At 42.7% G+C, this 17,662-nt stretch overlaps 2 protein-coding genes across 4 annotated transcripts in view; one reads left to right on the plus strand and one right to left on the minus strand.

The window, feature by feature from the left end:
• Positions 1-6,361: 6,361 nt before the first annotated feature.
• Positions 6,362-9,569, minus strand: bloc1s2 (biogenesis of lysosomal organelles complex-1, subunit 2). Of its 3 annotated transcripts, XM_071524980.1 has the most exons (6): positions 9,388-9,569; positions 8,928-8,930; positions 8,633-8,749; positions 8,288-8,407; positions 8,039-8,143; positions 6,362-7,365 (listed from the first exon to the last, which is right to left on the minus strand). In XM_071524980.1, the coding sequence occupies exons 1-6, from the start codon at positions 9,551-9,553 to the stop codon at positions 7,334-7,336; spliced, it is 543 nt and encodes a 180-aa protein (XP_071381081.1). In that variant the 5' UTR covers positions 9,554-9,569; the 3' UTR covers positions 6,362-7,333. The 3 variants fall into 3 exon arrangements, with proteins under 3 accessions (XP_071381081.1, XP_071381080.1, XP_071381079.1); XM_071524979.1 differs by lacking the exon at positions 8,928-8,930 and having other exon boundaries at positions 9,397-9,569; XM_071524978.1 differs by lacking the exon at positions 8,928-8,930.
• Positions 9,570-10,022: 453 nt separating this feature from the next.
• The window catches only part of LOC139648748 (ubiquitin carboxyl-terminal hydrolase 24-like), a gene marked incomplete at its 3' end in the record, with an annotated part of 33,108 nt that continues 25,468 nt past the window's right edge, over positions 10,023-17,662 (plus strand). Inside the window, exons 1-5 of the mRNA XM_071524972.1 lie at positions 10,023-10,378; positions 14,146-14,314; positions 16,843-16,910; positions 17,032-17,175; positions 17,415-17,540. Coding sequence (XP_071381073.1) covers positions 10,100-10,378; positions 14,146-14,314; positions 16,843-16,910; positions 17,032-17,175; positions 17,415-17,540 — 786 coding nt within the window. The remainder of the gene's footprint in view (positions 10,379-14,145; positions 14,315-16,842; positions 16,911-17,031; positions 17,176-17,414; positions 17,541-17,662) is intronic.

Consider the following 17,662-nt stretch of genomic DNA (forward strand, 5'->3'; position numbering starts at 1 on the left):
CATGACCTGAGCGCAGTGCTACTGTAGCACTGCCAGCTAAAGACCAAAGGCTGTAATACACACAGGACTGACCAGGTAGCCCAGCTGAGCCAGGTGCAGCCATGTTTATGTTCCCTGGATAATTATGCCAAATATTATTGCAGCCTGCCGCCCTTGACTGCTTTGCTGGTGTGCTTAGCTTGGACAACTGGCCACAGCTCATTCACACTGACCTAGACCAGTCGAGAGAGAGAGAGAGAGAGAGAGAGAGACCCGAGTCACAAAAATTCCAGATGATTTGGTCCAGACCGTTTATACACTCTGGCAGTTAAGTCATTATACAGATTAAGGCAAAACACTCGATGGATAAAGGTGCACTTAGTTTCTCAACAGATTAAATTATGCGATCTAAAATAGATGTCTTAATGCACCCTCCTCAAAGTCTCTGTATCTATGTCTTGTACCTTGGCTCTCTCCCACCCTTACCGCCCATGCTGTCCATGAGCAGAGGGAAACAAAAAGCATGCCTAATTCAATGTTCTGTTGAAACTCTCTCCAACACACTTCTCGCCTGCGGGCAGAGGGAACGCTTACCAGAATGTTTTCGATTTCCCGAGGTCTTCACAGTGGTCGTCTCAGTTCTGATATGACGCAAGAATAAAGGGAGCTTTTAGCCAGCTGTGTCGTGGGAATTTTGTGGTCAGAACGCTCAGAGTATCTTTGCACGTGTGTAACTGCTGAGAAACCAGCTAAGTTGGTGGTGCATAAGAGTTATTTAGTGGTTCTGAATGCCTGTCTCATTCTGCGCCAGCCCATGAGGCCCTTATACCAGGATGAGTCAACTCTGTCCCTTTATGGCTTCCGGACACTAATTACTCATTCGGATGAGCTAATGCACACATGCTGAAACAAAAACACATACAAGCATGCACACATGCACACACACACACACACACACACACAAACACACACACACACACACACATTATGCACCACACAAAAGCCCTTTTTGAGCAATTTCTAAATTATGAGCTAACCCCAAACTACTGACAACATTTTATTCCTGCTACACAGGATATGACATGGTAACAAAGCCATGATCTGTGTCCCCTCCATCAAGCCTAATTAGCACTGACACATGGTAGCCTTAGATGCTTCAGTCAAAATAATGATGTAATGGCTGTTACATTTTACATTTATTTTTTAGGCATTTAGCTGACGTTCTTGTCCAGAGCAATTTACAATGAGTGCAACAGAAGAATAAGATCACCACTAGATCACTAGATCACCACCATTACAAGCAGCATACATAAGTGTTCATCCAAATCCTGTTAGATACTAGACAATGACATTTAAATACTAGCCCTACTAAAAAAAATCACTTCTAATGCAAAAAGAACACAATTTATTCATTCAGTCGCAAAGTTGAAAGCTGTCTATGGAAGAATGTATCCACTTGAAATGAATTCCCTAAAGTGTGCATGTATTGTATAGCATTATTTACTGTTTCACAGCCTATGCATACATTCCTCTTTAGCCTTAGCCCTACACCACAATTTTAAAGTGCATACATATATGAAATAAAGAACACATGTGGCACTGGCATAAGTTAGGTCTCTTGTACTTGGTGGGATGTTATGAGGGAGATTTGACATGTTTTTGTGCATGACATGTCCTCCCACTTCTGGTCAATATCTCTGTGTATGTGCCACACACACAGGCAGAGATAGACACACAGACACACACACAGATGGCTCTGGTGCCAAACAGTCTGAGTGGGGTTCTAATGGGGGTCTAAAGGGGAGCTGGGTCCATTTAGACATGGTGCTGGACACACTGCACATGAAAGGAAGACTCTTTGCAGACAGCCATAATGGGAACAGAAACAACAGCAGCACACACAGAGACACACCAGGACTGAACTAATATCCAATCTCAACCAGTATCACACAGGACAGTTTTCAGGTGTTGTTCGTTACGACTTCCAGCAGAGACAGGATCCTCAGTCGTCTCTTCAACCCTCCAGGAGCAGAGCTGGATCTGGGGCTGGAGCCAGAGCCTGACACCCCGACTCCCCTACCTGCTGAGAATGGCTCGGCTCTGTCTCACATCCGCAAGAACGCTGTCCCTATGGTTTGTGCCACAGTCCCATCTGGTCTCATTTTAGATTCGTAATAATGGAGTGGTGGTGTGGACATTTCGATCATAATCATAATGGATTGCATTCACCTAGCGTTGGTGAAAGTGTTCAAAGAGCCGCATCTCTTGATATGCGCTGGCTTTTGGGTTAGGGTTTCAAAGGGGTCAGGAGTAGGGGCGTGCATGAAGTGACATGTATAGGTTGTGTGCGTGTGTACTCGCACCCACACATGTGTGCACAGTGTATGATGAAGGTGTGAGCAGCATAGTGAAGTGAATGAATGTGGTGCCAATGCTTGACCTCATGTGGCTTTTCATCCCCTTCTCGTAGAAGGTATTTGAAGTTTGACTCAGTCCCTCAGATCTCACATGTGGCTCGTATTTGCACTGAAATACCTCTAGAAGCTGCTTTGAAATGGATGTAAACATGTACCGTTTTGCCATTTATCTCAAGCATTTTGGTTGCCTTTACACTGTCACTGCTTTAAAGGGACATAGGCTGGTATTTTAACAGGCTGGAGAGCAGTTATAGTGTGTGTGTTTATCCATCATGGTCTGTGTGTGAAGGGAGTGAAAGACAAAAGGATAGTGAGAGATTTCACAATATCACTAAATTTGTTGACATTGCCGATTAAATGGAATGCTAACTTTGAGTAGGGCTGAAAAACACAGAACAAATGCGGTTTGAAATTACTTTGTGAATGTCCTTTGTTCTCTCTCATTCGTGAACACTAGCGAAATCCCAGAGTTCGTGCCTGCTTTTCAGTTACACAACACTGTGGTGTGGCGTCCTGCCCTGTTATTGTTAACTGGCCCGTACTCTACTAGTGACTTATGGAGAAAACAGCTCCTTTACTGCTGCTGCTGATGGACAGGATGTTTGATACTTTCTCAATCACATTTCTGGGAACCTCCTGCGGCCTGTCAAACCAAATCAAACTGAGGCCGTATCATTTCAAAAGACCTGACTTGGAGTAATTCCTTTGTTTGGTCCATGTTTGGGGAATATGCATTTTAAGTTGATTATATGTAGAGATCTGAAACCCGCTATCTTTAATGCAATCAACATCTTTCTTATCTTATTATTATATAACATGCCAATGTATGTGACATATGTTTAGATATTTCGCTTGCACTATCTCAGTCTATCTGTGTGTGTGTCCAGTACTACAGTACATGCTGGAAAGGGGGCTGAGGGCTATAAGATGAACAGAGATTGTTATAGCATAAAATATATGTATTTGGAGAAGACTCATTGTCCCCTTGCGGTGTATGGTATATTTCTGCCCAGAGAAATAGCATTTAAATCCTAAATAGGGATCAGCAAAACAAAATCAGCAAGAGAAAGAGAGTGAAAAAGAGAGGGAGGGAGAGAAGCCAGTTTCCTTCCTCGTTGGTGATAAACATCACCTACAACAAAAGTATTTTCTGAGGAATAGAGGGAAAGCATATGTTTGCTTGTTATTAATGAGCTAAAAAAGGGCTTGTTGGTCACTGAGTCCAGCTGAGAGAGTCTCTGTCAGAATTTATATAGGGTAAAACATTATCCTGTTACATCACTGAAGACTAAACCAGGTGGTACCTAATGGGTCTGTTAGGTCTGAAAAAACACATTACTCTCTCTCTCTCTCTCTGCAATACCCTCTCCTCCACTTGACTATCACATAAACAATAATTAACACAGGTACATGAAAACAAATTCCACTTTGAGCGTAATATTTTCCACTGGACTTTATTGAAAGGGAATGTTTCTATGCCTACGAGCAACCCTAATCATTAATGTTTACTTGCTGCATATACTCACCACTAAGTTCCATTCACTGCAGAGCCACACTCCAGTACATAGTACACACATTACATAGACACAGTGTGCACAATGGAAGCACACACACACACACACACACACACACACACACAGACAAAAATGATCCCAATCAGCGGGATACAATTTTTTGAGTTACCAAAACCATGAAACCACCCCACATTCACTCATTTATTCCCACCGTTAGCATGGCTGGATGATGCTTCAGAGTTAAGTCTCCCTTAGTAACACAGACACACACACCCAACCAAGCCCAGTCGCACATGGGAACACTTTCCTCATAAGCTTTCAGCTGGAAATATCTGAAAAGAAGAGAGAGAAACAGTGTTGTGATGAAGATCACTACATAATGGCGACATCAATAGATGTAGCTGAGAAGTTTGACGTACATTTCTTTTGTCTCAGCGCTTCCTTTGGTGTAATATAGGCACCTCAGAGACACTTTCGATTTACAGCCCTTTGTTTTGAAAATATAAAATATGTGAAGCGTATAGGGAGACTTTAAAGGATTTCCTATGGAGCGTCTGAGTGCCAACCTTAAAGGGTAATGATAATAAGTTCAATAAGGTTTGGCAACCCTTCCTTGACCGCCTCCCTAGGGATTTAGTGGATCTTTTATTGAAGGGGCACCCAGCTTTTGAATGGCACCTGCCTAATGTCTCTTAACAGTGAGAGTTTTGTTTGTGTTTAATAATTACCTCGCCTGCGTCTGTGTTTGTCCGTCCGTCTGTCTGTTAGCAGGATATCTCAAAAAGTTGGGCACGGATTTGCACAAAACTTGGTATGAAGGTTGGTTATGGGCCAAGGAAGAACTGATTCACTTTTCTTGACGATTGGCCAAAAGGGGGCGTGGTGGTGGTGGGCGTGGCATATCACCAAAAGGTGGCTGTCAGACATGACAGAGGTCTGTGCTCTACTGAACACAAGTTTTAGTTGTTAATAAAATCTAGTCAAATCTAAACAAATCATAAAGCCCTTTTTTTTTCCGCTTCCTCTCTGTAACCCATGTTCCATAGTGAATTATCTGTGCTGCCACGTGTTTTTATTTGTTGTTTATGTGAAAACATCATTAAAATATTTTTGGAAGGAAAAAATATATATACCTGAGGCACTGGAGGATGGAGGGAAAGAAAAGTGGGATGACTAGAGACTCCCCTGTATAACTGCTGTTTACCCTGTTTCTTCTATGTGTCATATTTCAACCATCACAGTTATGTTGCACCTATGTCTCTATTCATATCTGTACCCATTCCTGTACCTCTGGTTTCCACTCAGCCTGTCTGAACACCATGCAGGTACACATATTGAACACAGTAATTTTCAACACTTGAAGACTACTCCTGTGCTGTAGTTGTGCATCTTATGACTTCATACAGTATTTTTCAAGCATTTAATAATATGAGAGAGGGCTAGCCTATGATTAGTCTGTTATCCTCTCCAGCTAGGTAGACTTTACGCTTGACTGCCTCCTGGAAAACAACACAAAATCACTTAATAGACCTGATTTGAGCGCCTGGGAGGAGGTAAAACGGGGGAGTTGAATTGTGCCTCGGGGCCCTGGAAAGAGGCAGGCAGAGGGAAAGAGAGAGATGGAAGGATCACAGTGCAACAGTAAATAAGGTTACAGTATGAATAATGAGCTCCCTCTGCGCCGGGGCCTCAACTGGCCTAATGACAGAGACCTGTTTCAGATTAGGTCTCTCACAAACATACACACACGTGCGTACGTGTGCACGCACACACAAGGGAGAGCGGTGCAGGAGGTCCTATCGGTTCAGATAATCTGTTGCCCATGGCGATGGAGTCGGAGGGGTTCTGCTCTGGGACAGCTAATAAATGATCAAGGAGGAAACAGTGGAGGAAGAGGGCATCTCCACACACACCTTTAAATCAGTCACCCATTCACTCTTTCCTTCAAGCTGTCAAATATGCGTCCTTTGTTTCCCTCCGCCAGTCTGTCTCTCTCTCCTCTGAGCCTTTATTTCTGTGATCAGGCTGATCCCCAAAACCCTTTCAACACTGGGATGTGTTTCCAAAGCTCCACAACATTTGGAAACATCCACTATAAATCAATATGTGTCCAGGGGGGTTTACACAAAGCAGGATTAGAAAGTTAGCCAGATAACTGTGAAAAAGATTATGCTATATCCTGGTGATAGTGATTTGAATATGTAAAACAAAGCTTGGATCTTAAGTTTAGAAACATGACTCAGTCATGAATGTTGATGAATGCTAATAATAAACATATTTTCAGAAGATATTTCATAACACTTTTTAAAGTTATCTGGATAATTCAATCTAACTTTTCAAGAGCTTGGCATCAACATGGTGCAGGTCTGCCATCTGCTGACAGTAGGCCAGCTCAGCAATGAAGTCTGTATATTGTTGTGGAAAAATAGTCATGCAATGATAGATAAGCACATCAAGGTTTATTTCAAAAACCCTAAAGTTTTCAGTATCAATATATTCAACATAGACAAAACAGACACACATTCATTTATATCAAATATTTCTCTCAAAGCATACATTTCATTTCATACTGGAAACTTAAAACTCACTCTATAGAAATAGTGTGGTTTTCAGCTGCCCTCTATACAGTAGCTGTTATAACAGCACAGTCTTAATAAGTACAACAGTATGTATACTGTTCATACTCCAGTAACAGAGAAATGGGTAGCTAGAAGGATTAAACTTCCCCACCGAACACGTGAAGCTACTGAAGAGCCGTTAGATCAACTCCACCTTACATTTTCATTCTCCAGGACAAATCATGGGGAAGAATGAAATATGCAACAGTACCCTATTCCAGATGGGACTCCTTATCTGACAAGAGTTTGGTTAGTTTACATGATCAAACAGGGTAAAAGGTCCTGGGATGTTACTAATAACAGATCTATGAACATGCTTCATCACATAAATTATCTGCTATGCTACTGTATGTGTCGTTACATTCTTTACTGGTATAAGTATCTGCCAATCTGTGGTGTACTGGTTGTTTAGGAGGTGAGTATACTCTGACCCCACCATCCAATTAGGCGATATTGGTAATTAGGCTGAGTAGATTTGTTCCATGTAAAGTGTATCCACACAAAGAAGCGGGTATACGCTGTACACCGACTTGCGCGACTTCCGCCAAAAACAGTGTATAGTGGTTTGAGTATTGGTTTAAAATCAAACCCAGGCACTGCAGCACTAATTCAAGCGCCTGCAACTGCTTCCTCCTTAGTCGTTCCTAGGTGTCAAAGTGGGTTTGGCTGTTTGTTGTTTCAGTCTCAGTTCACATCCTTCCCACAGCTCCTGGCTCCACTGGCAGGGAGAGGGAAGGCAAGGCAGGGTGAAAGAGGGTGAGAAAGGCACCATAACCCTCACCCCTCCTCCTCCTCCTCCTGCTCTTCATCGCTTCTCCAGTTTCTTGAATTTGGCCTCTGCAGAGATAGGGAAAGAGAAGAAGTTGCACCAAAAGAAACAAAACGACCCTCCTACCTCAAGTCTAACTGCAACATAATAAGGTGTCTGTCTGTTTGTCTTTGGAAGTGGTACTGTGGAAGAGGTTTTGTGAGGAATCATCTGTGGTGTCAGATCGCCATCTGGTGTTGGAGCTCATAATGCTTTGGAACATGAACTGATAAATGAATAGAAGCCAGGAAAGACAGAATAGAATAGAGTAGAATACCCAGCTCCCACTGTCATACAGGAATACAGCAAGACAGAAAAACCACCAAAACATAGTTAACTAACTGATGAAGCGATGGAATTCTACTATTATAGTTGTCAGCCCAATACCACAGTATGAAATAGACTAAGGAATTAAGAATGTAATTAAACAGAGAAATAGTCACTTATCACACTGAATATAGAAATTTAATTGCATCGATCTTACTCAGCATAACCTTGGGCTGAACATTCATTTTTTCTTATTTTCAGATTTTTTTATTTTTTTTTTAGCATTTTCGCCTTTTTTCCACAGTTCAAAAGTAGAGAGAGAGAGAGAGAGAGACGGTCTTTCCCGGGACGTTGTGGTTACACGGCACGCACCCTAGACCACTGAGCCACCAGGACGTCCCACACTTCTGCATTTCTGTAGGTTAAATGTCTTACCCAGTTTCTTGGAGTATGTGTCCAGTTTGTAGGCAGCCTGTTCAAGAGCAGACACTTGCTCTTCGATCTGATTTATTTGGTCCAAGTAGGGCTGTAGGCTGGCATCTGAAACAAACACACACACACAATACAGATGTTCACATCAAGGTAGTAGTAAGAAAAATATCAAATGGAAATAAGCAGGAGTACGCCAGTATTTTTTTTCCTGTGAGTTTTAGTGCAGCTGCAGGTGCTGAATATCTCACTCACACTTGTTGTTGAGATCCTGCAGGTTACGACTGATGTTGATGCTGATGTCCTTCATCTCCATGTACTTCAGACTAGTTAGCTTGTTCATGTTCTCCAACAGACGGTAGTCCTCACAGGTGGCTGTAAAGGGAAGGAGATAGAAGGGTTAAGTGAGTGAGAGAAAAGGAGATTCGAAAAAAGTGACAGTCACATGCACATACCGGGAGAGAGGAGGAAGCATGAGGATGAGAAATGAAAGGGAGGCATCAGCAAATCACTGCCCTGGCTAAGAATAATCTTTGTTGTGTGCAGGGAAACGGAAGAGGGAGAGCAAAAGAAGTTTTAAAAGAAAGTAGAACTAAAGACCTGTGAGTTCTCCTTGCAGGAAGACCGACATCTTTTCAAACATATCGGTGCACAGCTCGTTTATATCAGGCTCTGCAGGCTCCACAGCCTCCTCTGCCGTCTCAACACCGCCGTCACCTCAACACAGACGTTAGGAGCAAGATAGTTTACAGTTATACGATAGCCTAGAAGTTTAAACAGTAGAACAGTAAATTTAAACAATAGAACCTAAGCACAGGAAGACAATGCCATAAAGATTTTTTTTATCTAAAAAACATAAACAATGCACTTAACATAATTAGCTATAGTTTCCAACCCACTGCATGGAGCAAAACAATTTAGGTAATGCACACTGCAGTGCCGACATCTCCATTTGTTTATTTATTTTGTTTGTTTGTTTTTATTAGCAAACAACACAATACAAACAATCAGACAGACAGTACATGGGTTTGATGAGAATTATGAAACAATTCTCTTCAGACAGTGTTGAAATTATGTTTAGGAGAATAGTTTGTGTATCTCAGGGTTTTTGTTTTTTTCCCCAATACATTTAAAAGATTGAATTGAGGATTTATAGTCGAACATAAGCTCCTTAAAGCATGGAATCGTTTGGAAGAATTTTGACTTATGTATATGATATTTTCCCAATAAAATTATAAATGTTAACATTTTTACTGTTTATATATCTTCATACTACATCTCTATTTGTTTGAATTGTTGTGGGACTGTTAGCATTAGCCAGCGAGCTACGGAAGCGACAAAGAAACACAACTCACTGTTGGTGCTGGGCTTTTTGGGCGCTGACGCCAGGCTCTCCCCCGCACCCTCCGATCCCTCTCCGGTGCTGCTGGAGGCTCCAGCCAGGTTCAGTGCCGTCGGATGGCTCATCGGTACCCTGGAGATACTGTCCATTGCAGCGGCCTCATCACCCGTTGCAGCCATTTTGTTCTGCCTTGCCTTTCCCTGTCACATGATTTGAATTTTCACGTGACGTTCACCTGCCCCAGCCCCTCCACCTCCCCCGCGCGCAATGCCACACCCTTTTCTTTTGACAGGTGGCTAGGTCACAGTAGAAACACTGAAATTATTCAAAATTACACTAATCTCCAACTAACTTCTATATGGACTTCATTAAGAATTCATTGTGTCTTTCATTGTCCAACATGCGTGTCAATACATTCATCAGTATCATTTCCATTGCACATTCAGGTGAACATTTAGTTATTATCAGTGCATGAAATGTGAAGAGTAGTATTACTATCCAATTTAAGTGAAAATTATGAAATGCAAGGCTTTAAAATATGGACTGATTCCATTATGGGTGGGTCGGGGTGACGCACTTTACGCATCCACGGAAACGTCCGGCGCTGTTGTGGGAAGCCATCGTGACAGGTTAGCAGTGGACTGTAAACATGGCGGCGTGCACGGCTACAGGGCTGTGCAGCACACCCCATTACTATTAGTCTGAGAAACGGAGACACCCCAAACATGGAGACCGAAGAGGAGCAGCACATGACAACGCTCCTCTGCATGGGCTTTCCAGACCCCGTCGCGATACGGAAAGCGCTCCGGTTGGCAAAGAACGATATCAACGAGGCAGTCGCGCTTCTGACGAACGAAAGCCCCGGACTCGGCTATGGATATGAACCGATGGAGAGCGGGCCTACCCCGGGCTTGGGGTCGAGTGGAGACGGGGAAAACAGCGGGCGGACTGGGACGGGAGGGTTTGACCCCCCGCCCGCATACCACGATGTAGTGGATAGCGAGGTAAGACCAACTGGTGCTTCTTATTAGCAAACATCAACTGAATCGGCGAGAGAGGAGAAAGCTGCTGGTTGTACTGGGAAAGACAGGGCTCGCCCATTTAGCAGCCTACATGCTATGCACCCAGCCTAGCTGTCAGAGCAGGAGGGAAAAGTCGCGGCATGTACTCTCCAGCTAACAGGATAAGGCTCATAGTGGACATGAGTCATGACTGGAACATTACCTGCTCACATGAAGCTTTGTAAATGTTAGCTTATTGCCAATTCTGACTTACAACATTAGCTAACCTAGCTAGCTACTACTAGCTGGCTGGCTGGCTGGCTAGCTAGCTAGTGTTGAACGCGCGAGTAACTGGACCAGCAGTGGTAGCACAGAGATACTTGGGGGAGGGGAATCGGGGGTTTCAGCAAGTTACAGAAGCAAACTGGGCAATCATTTTTAACTGCTAATCTGTGGACAGTTAGCTGGATTTGTTCAGCTTGGCTTGGCAGTATTGCACGGGGCAAAAGCATCGCATATGCTAGCTAACGTTAGCTAGCTTTATCAGTCAACCGTCGCCAGCTCCTGGGATTGCTTTGCATTGGAACAGATTTCGCAATTGCTTTGGTATATGTGGCCATCTTAAACATTTTTCTGCCAATCATCGCAGCTGTCAAAATGTCAGTCTCTCGTATTGATGTGTCTTTGAATGATTAATAGTATGTGTAACGATTGTCATATTTGATGCTTGTCGGCCTTTCATTGGTCCCTTGAACTCTTTAAGTTCTGATGCTCCACAATGTCTGACTTCAACCAGCCTGTAAAATAGACAGTAACCATACAACAGTCAATTATTTACAGATGTTACTTTCATCTGCACATCATTCCACTCTGCCCTGATTTGGATGCTTGTGTGTGTGCGGTGCTGTGATATTAAGCAGCAGAGAATACTCTCAATTAATCAAAATAAGACAAGGCAGTAGGCTACTGTTTTAATTGACATCTTGAGATACTTGAGGAACTTAAACATGTTTGCATTCAGCGACTTACCCTCAAACCTGTTGCTTTACAAGATGTCCAGAAAATGAACCAGATGCAGCCAAAAGAGCCATTGTTTCCTTAAATGTCACATTACAAATCATTCCAGCTTTAAGGTCATGTATTGAAATATGTTGCATGATTTGTTGTGTCCCTTTTGTTGAGTGGCAGTGATTATGGGTCAACAGAATAGGTCAAAGTAAATGGACAGCCTGCTAACACCTCAAGACTCCTCTGCCATCCCTTTTCCATATCCTCTTTTCTCCTCTCTCTCCTCACCCCTGCCACACTTTGACGTAGGCCATTATAGCATTATAGTAAGGGTGGGATATAACAGTTGGCAGTTACAGTAGGCCATAAATAACACTGAATGTTTTATTGCAAATCACTGTAAATAGTAAATACACCTACTTTTAAGTACATACTAATGATAGTGTTGTTGCGGAGTAACTTGACAAAGTGACTCACTCTATCTCTTAATTCTTAACTGTTCCTGACTGTTGCCAGCATTATGTTTTTTTTCTTATGCCCAGATGCCACTGAAGTCTGTGATTTCGCCAGTGGTCCAGTTTCAACACTTTGCTGCCAACTAATACAACTCGTATTAGTTGGCAGCATGTTAAATGCTGAATTTGTGCATGCTTGACGTATTGGATTTGTTCTCCCATATGACATTTCAAAACATTTGTAGAAATCTTATTAGTCTTTACATGGAAAAGTTAACCAGACATCACACATGACCTCTAAAAAGTTCTGTAACATATATGGAAAAGGCTGCATGGGTGAAATGGTTTTATCTCCTCTCTTCTTTCCAGACAGCTTTCTCTGTCTGCTGTGTTTGTGCTTCAGAGGCATGTCATAGGTCTTTGGCCCCATGTTAGTCTCCTAAATATAGCCCTGCAGTCTTCCTGACACACACAAACACACTGCAGTTTTTGCAGGGGGTCCCAGGGGGGTTGTGGGGTGCATAGTAACAGACTGGCGCTCAGTTACCTCACCGTCCTGCGCAACCGCACGCGCATATTGTCCCTTTGAGAGCAGAGCTTTTCCCCTAATGGCTACAGGTCTCAAAAGATTGGGATCTCTGTAGCTTATCTGCATATTTTGTTCTTGTGTTTGATATTTGGGAAATGACCTGAATATTGGAAACAAAGTGAAGGAAATTCCTTTTTTCCTGATACTGGGGTTTTTATTTAAAAATCAAAGGAATCAGTTGCAAAGGATGAAACCATGGCTCTGGTTTGGGATTCAAGGACTTGTTAATTGTCCGTGAGTTCTGATTGGGTAATTCTGCCAGCAGTGAAATTCTTCTTCTTGGTTGCTCTTTGACCTTAGTGTTCTTCTTCGGCAGAACACTCTCTCCCTCTCTCTTTCCTTCCTCCCATCCATCTATCTCTCATCTCTACATTTCTTCGAAAGGGAGGAGATGAAATATGATGCCTCTCGATCGCTTTCTCCCCCTCTCCACTCCCTCCTGTTCTCCCCTGCTCAATGCTCAATCCGTCACCATATATCAAGATATCTATCAGTATGCAATGCAGTACAACATGAGCTGAACACATTGACCGTTATGTATGCTAATATGTGGAGATGTATTCAACGGACCTAACTATATTTATACAGAACAGTAGCCACAGGCAAAATGGACAATTGTGTTATAATGGTTTTGGCCATTTATAATGTAGTGAGAGTTGAATTCCTTGGCTCAATCCTAATTTAAGATGCTTTTTCATACAAGACAGCAGGTCAAGCTTGCATAGGGTAAATTATATGGCACCATTAAGGCACAAACATAAATCATCAGCTTTAAAAGAAAGACTTGCTTGAGTGTTGCAGATGTGCCCTTGGAGATTTGGAGTAGTGTTCCACTGGGCAGCACTATTTCAGGAGGGAGGGAGTTCTGCAGTTTAATCATGAATATTCAAATGACTTCATGAATATGTAACAAATTTATGATGTAAATAATTCAATAATCCTTTGTCTGCTGTTGCTTTCACCACACAGACTCATAGACTTTACTACCACTGGCCATTTTGTTGTCTCACAGCAGTAGTGTGCTGAGTCTGAGCTTGCCATTTTCAATCATGAATCTCTCACACACACAACCAAAGGACTGTGGAAAATGCACAAGGTATAAAAGGAGACTTTTCCTGCAGAACTTAGAAAATTTGTTTAATTTTAACTGCCTCTTAAATACAGTATGTATGAAGGAAAATAAAATTTGAATGGTGTTGCCATCCCACCTCGAGTTTCAGACATTTGGCTAACAAGACAGTTTCACGTAGCATACTGATCATTACATTTGACTTTAACCATCACACCCTGTCTCACACACCACAACCCGATTGACTTAATCACAAAGAAGAGTCGCACAGTAAAACACTGTAGAGACAAGTGCCTGTCTGGATGTGTTTGACATTCAGGAGGAGAGGTGCAAGGGAGGGGAAGGAGGGACAAAAAGACGCAGAAATGAAGGACAGATCGTGGAGGAGGGGACACGCCTTCCAAATGACTGCTATCATTCTTCCCTGGAGGGAAAGAATCAAGCATCATCCTCCCTGATCTTGCCATTATCATTGCCAGAAGTCATTAGTGTAATCTTAGCATCCATTTAATACAAGTACAGAGGACAGTAGTACAATCAATACAAAACACTGGTATAAGTAGGGACCACTTGTGTCTTTGTGTGGGGAAAAAAATCACCCAGTACATTAGGTTTGTTACATGGGTTTTTTTGTTCATGTGTGTTGCAGAGGAGTAACGATGAGAATGGGAACTGCTCCGGGGGCAGCATGGAGTTCCCCACCACCAACCTGTATGAGCTGGAGAGTCGAGTCTTCACTGACCACTGGTCCATACCTTACAAGAGAGAGGAGTCCCTGGGCAAGTGTCTCATCGCGTCCACCTGCCTCGCCCGTCATGGTAAGATTGTGTGTGGGCTGAAAATCATTAGGGGCCGGGCAGCTGCCGGTCCCTAATTAATTCTGCTTCTTCTTCCTACAAGGAAATCTGCCTTCCCACGCATGAAAATAAACAAAACTTTGCACATAGGTCCAGTCCCATGCCAAACTTACTCAACTGGCTTTGGGGGTCAATAGTCCTGATGGTGGCGCTACAGCAACCATCTAAAGTTTAAAACTTTGAAAATTTATAACAAATCAGTTGTACGTGCTACGGCTTTGCAAGTTTCACCAAAATGTAGGCCCAAGTGAGCAGAAATGTTCAGATGCTTCGAGCTGGCAGGAATGAAGTCCATCACTCTGTTTTTCTCAAAAACTGTAAAACTAATTAAACCTATTTCCTCCCACATTTTTTGCTCAATTGACACCAAACTTGCTACACTGCATCTTCAGACTGTCGATCCAGCCAGATTTTTGAATTATCAAAAATTGAGTCTACAGTGCATCAAAATGTTTTACTGTAAACAGTACTGTAAACAGCTACTGCATATTCTCGCTAAATAAATCTCCAATGTTCATGAAAATAAATGACACAATTTTGCTGTCATGGTAGATGAAGTCTGTAAAATTTCATAATTGTATCTCAAAAACAGATTTTTTGACAGCATTTTGAATTCTGCCCTCATGTTAACTATTGCAGTCAATGGAAATAGAGCATCTTTAAACATCCATTTTTCACTTATGGAGCAATCAATCTTTGTAAAAAGAAATTACAGACATCTCTATGTTTTCTACATGAAGTATGCAAATTCTCAGAATTTTGTCTTGATAACTGAATTTTTGACACTAGTTTGAAATCTGCCTTTACATGCTTGGACAGTTGTTATCATGCACCCTGGTGGTTGGCCAAGTCATAGTGTGAAGCCACCTCTAAATTTCCCACTTCTCAGGTAGCTCAACTCGATCACAACTTGCCATTGGTGGCGAAGGTTGTGAGTTTGAGCCCCGGGTGATGCAGAATAAACAAGTTTATGCCTACTCAGGCATTGTGCTGTGTGGATTAGAGACACATTATTTCAAAGATGTTTTAATGATAATTATGGTCCGGGCAGTTCTGCTGATTAGGGTTGGGCGGTAATACGGTATCCCGGGGTATTTGAAAATAGCAACGGTGTCCGTTTCATTACCATCATAAAAAAAAATTCTGCTGCCCAATGTGCGCATATATATAATAAACACCTAAGAGTGTTTATCCAGCACCACTGTCTGTGTGGTTGAAGATGCTATGAAAGTGATGACAGAACTTTTTGTAAACAATGTAATTTGTCAAATAACTAACCTGTCAAAAAAGACTAACTAGTTAGAAGCGATCATAATTGCGCGTCATGTGACAGCTTCTCATCAGAAGGGAGAATTAGAAAAAAAAGATGGCGAGCGCAAGCGAGTTGGTCCCTAAAAAGAATGCAACTGCTGCAATTTGGCAGCATTTCGGGTTCCGACTAGGGATGGGCATTTCAAGCAAAAATACTATTCGATATTCACTGGGAACTATTCGACAATTCTTCGAAGATCACCCCCCCCCCCCGCCTGCATGGACGGTGCGAACTAGGCTAGCCATATTGATGTTAGCTAGCCAGGCTAACTAGCAAGCTAGGTGGACGTTAGCATAGAGCTAGCAAGCTAAGCCAGCTACCTAGTCTGGCTAAATAGCCCCGAACCGGTCCTTTTCTCGTTTTACGTGCCCATCTCAGAATCAGTCACCCGCTAACCGCTGCAAGGATGAACATCTCATCCAGTTCAAAGCCCCCCCACTGCTGCTGCTGCCCAAGCAGGACCATCCACTGTAAATATGTTGTAAATATGTAACGTTTGCTATTCCATTTCTGATGTTCAGAGAATAAAACTGGAACATGTATCACATGTTTGTCGTGTGAAAATCACAGTTGAAGTGCACTGCAGCCACCTTGTGGCGGGAAACGGTATAGCAGCGACTACAGAAATTCATCATTTGGAATTGGCAGCTCCCTCCAAGCCCTACAATGTGATTTTTAATCAGACGGTAATACCGTATACCGCGGGAAAATTTGGGGAAGGTTTAACGGTGTCAAAAATTGGATACCGCCCAACCCTACTGCTGATGGACCCTCATGTATTTCTCATTCGTCCTCCTCTTCTTCCTCCTCCTCCTCCTCCTCCTCCTCCTCCTCCTCCTCCTCCTCCTCCTCCTCCTCCTCCTCCTCTTCTTCTTCTTTCTCCTCTTCTTCTTCTTCTTTTTCCTCTTCCTCCTCAAAATGCCCGGCCCCGACACTGCTGCGCAGCAGCTATAATTGTTTTTGAAATTCTACATTGAGCTAAATACGTCTGTGTCTCTGTTGCTGTGTGGGTGGAATGTTTTGTTTTGACCGTCGGGTGCTTTTCACATGTTGTGTTTTTTGGACTCTGGTGTTACATCGCTCAATCTGTAGCTATTCTATTATAGACATTTTTTTTTTTTCTTGTTTAGATTTGGGATAAATATGACAATCAAACATTTCCCTTTCTCTCCATCAGGTCTCGCTGATGCCGATGAGAACTGCAAGAGGTTCATGGATCGGTGCATGCAAGAGGCCTTCAAAAAGGTCAGCAGTCAAGACAGCTCAAAACTGTGTAATATTTAATTATATTACATATTTGAATATTTGATTAATGTGCATTTTCACTGACTTTTCTCTCGTTTGCCTATTCTGTCTCTGTCCATAGCTGCTGACCAGCAGTGCAGTCCATAAATGGGGGACAGAGATCCATGAGGGAATCTACAACATGCTAATGTTACTGGTGGAGCTGGTGGCAGAGCGAGTCAAGCAGGACCCTATACCTGTAAACCTGATGGGAGTTCTGACCATGGTGAGGTCGCTCTCTTTCTTTTTCTCTTTTTTTTTTTCTATTCTCTCACCATTTTGCTCTCTCGGTCCCTCGCCTTCTATTTCTCAATTGCTGTCCTCTCTCTGTCAAATACAAACACATGGATATTGAAATGTGGTTTGAATGTTGTGATTAAAATATGTCTGGCATGTGACTTGACATGGTTGAATAGCACAGAGTTTAGTCTTTGCTCTTTACTCTGTCTCCATTGTTGTGTCCAGGCCTTCAACCCTGATAATGAGTACCACTTTAAGAACCGGATGAAGGCCTGTCAGAGGAACTGGGCTGAGATCTTTGGAGAGGAGGCCAACATGTTCGCCGTCTCTCCTAGCAACACCTATCAGAAAGTAAGGCATGCCCACATCCACCTGACTACTGTACTTTTACTGCTGAAAAGTTTAATTTGGTGCATGTGTGCCAATCTGTCCAGATCCACTTGCAGGTGTGTGTAGCTGTGTTTCCAAGAAAG

Source organism: Centroberyx affinis, unplaced genomic scaffold (assembly GCF_046629955.1).
Source record: "Centroberyx affinis isolate AG114_WGS23_722 - 3 ecotype Tasmania unplaced genomic scaffold, CSIRO-AGI_Caff_v1 ptg001253l_1, whole genome shotgun sequence".
NCBI lineage: Eukaryota > Metazoa > Chordata > Actinopteri > Beryciformes > Berycidae > Centroberyx > Centroberyx affinis.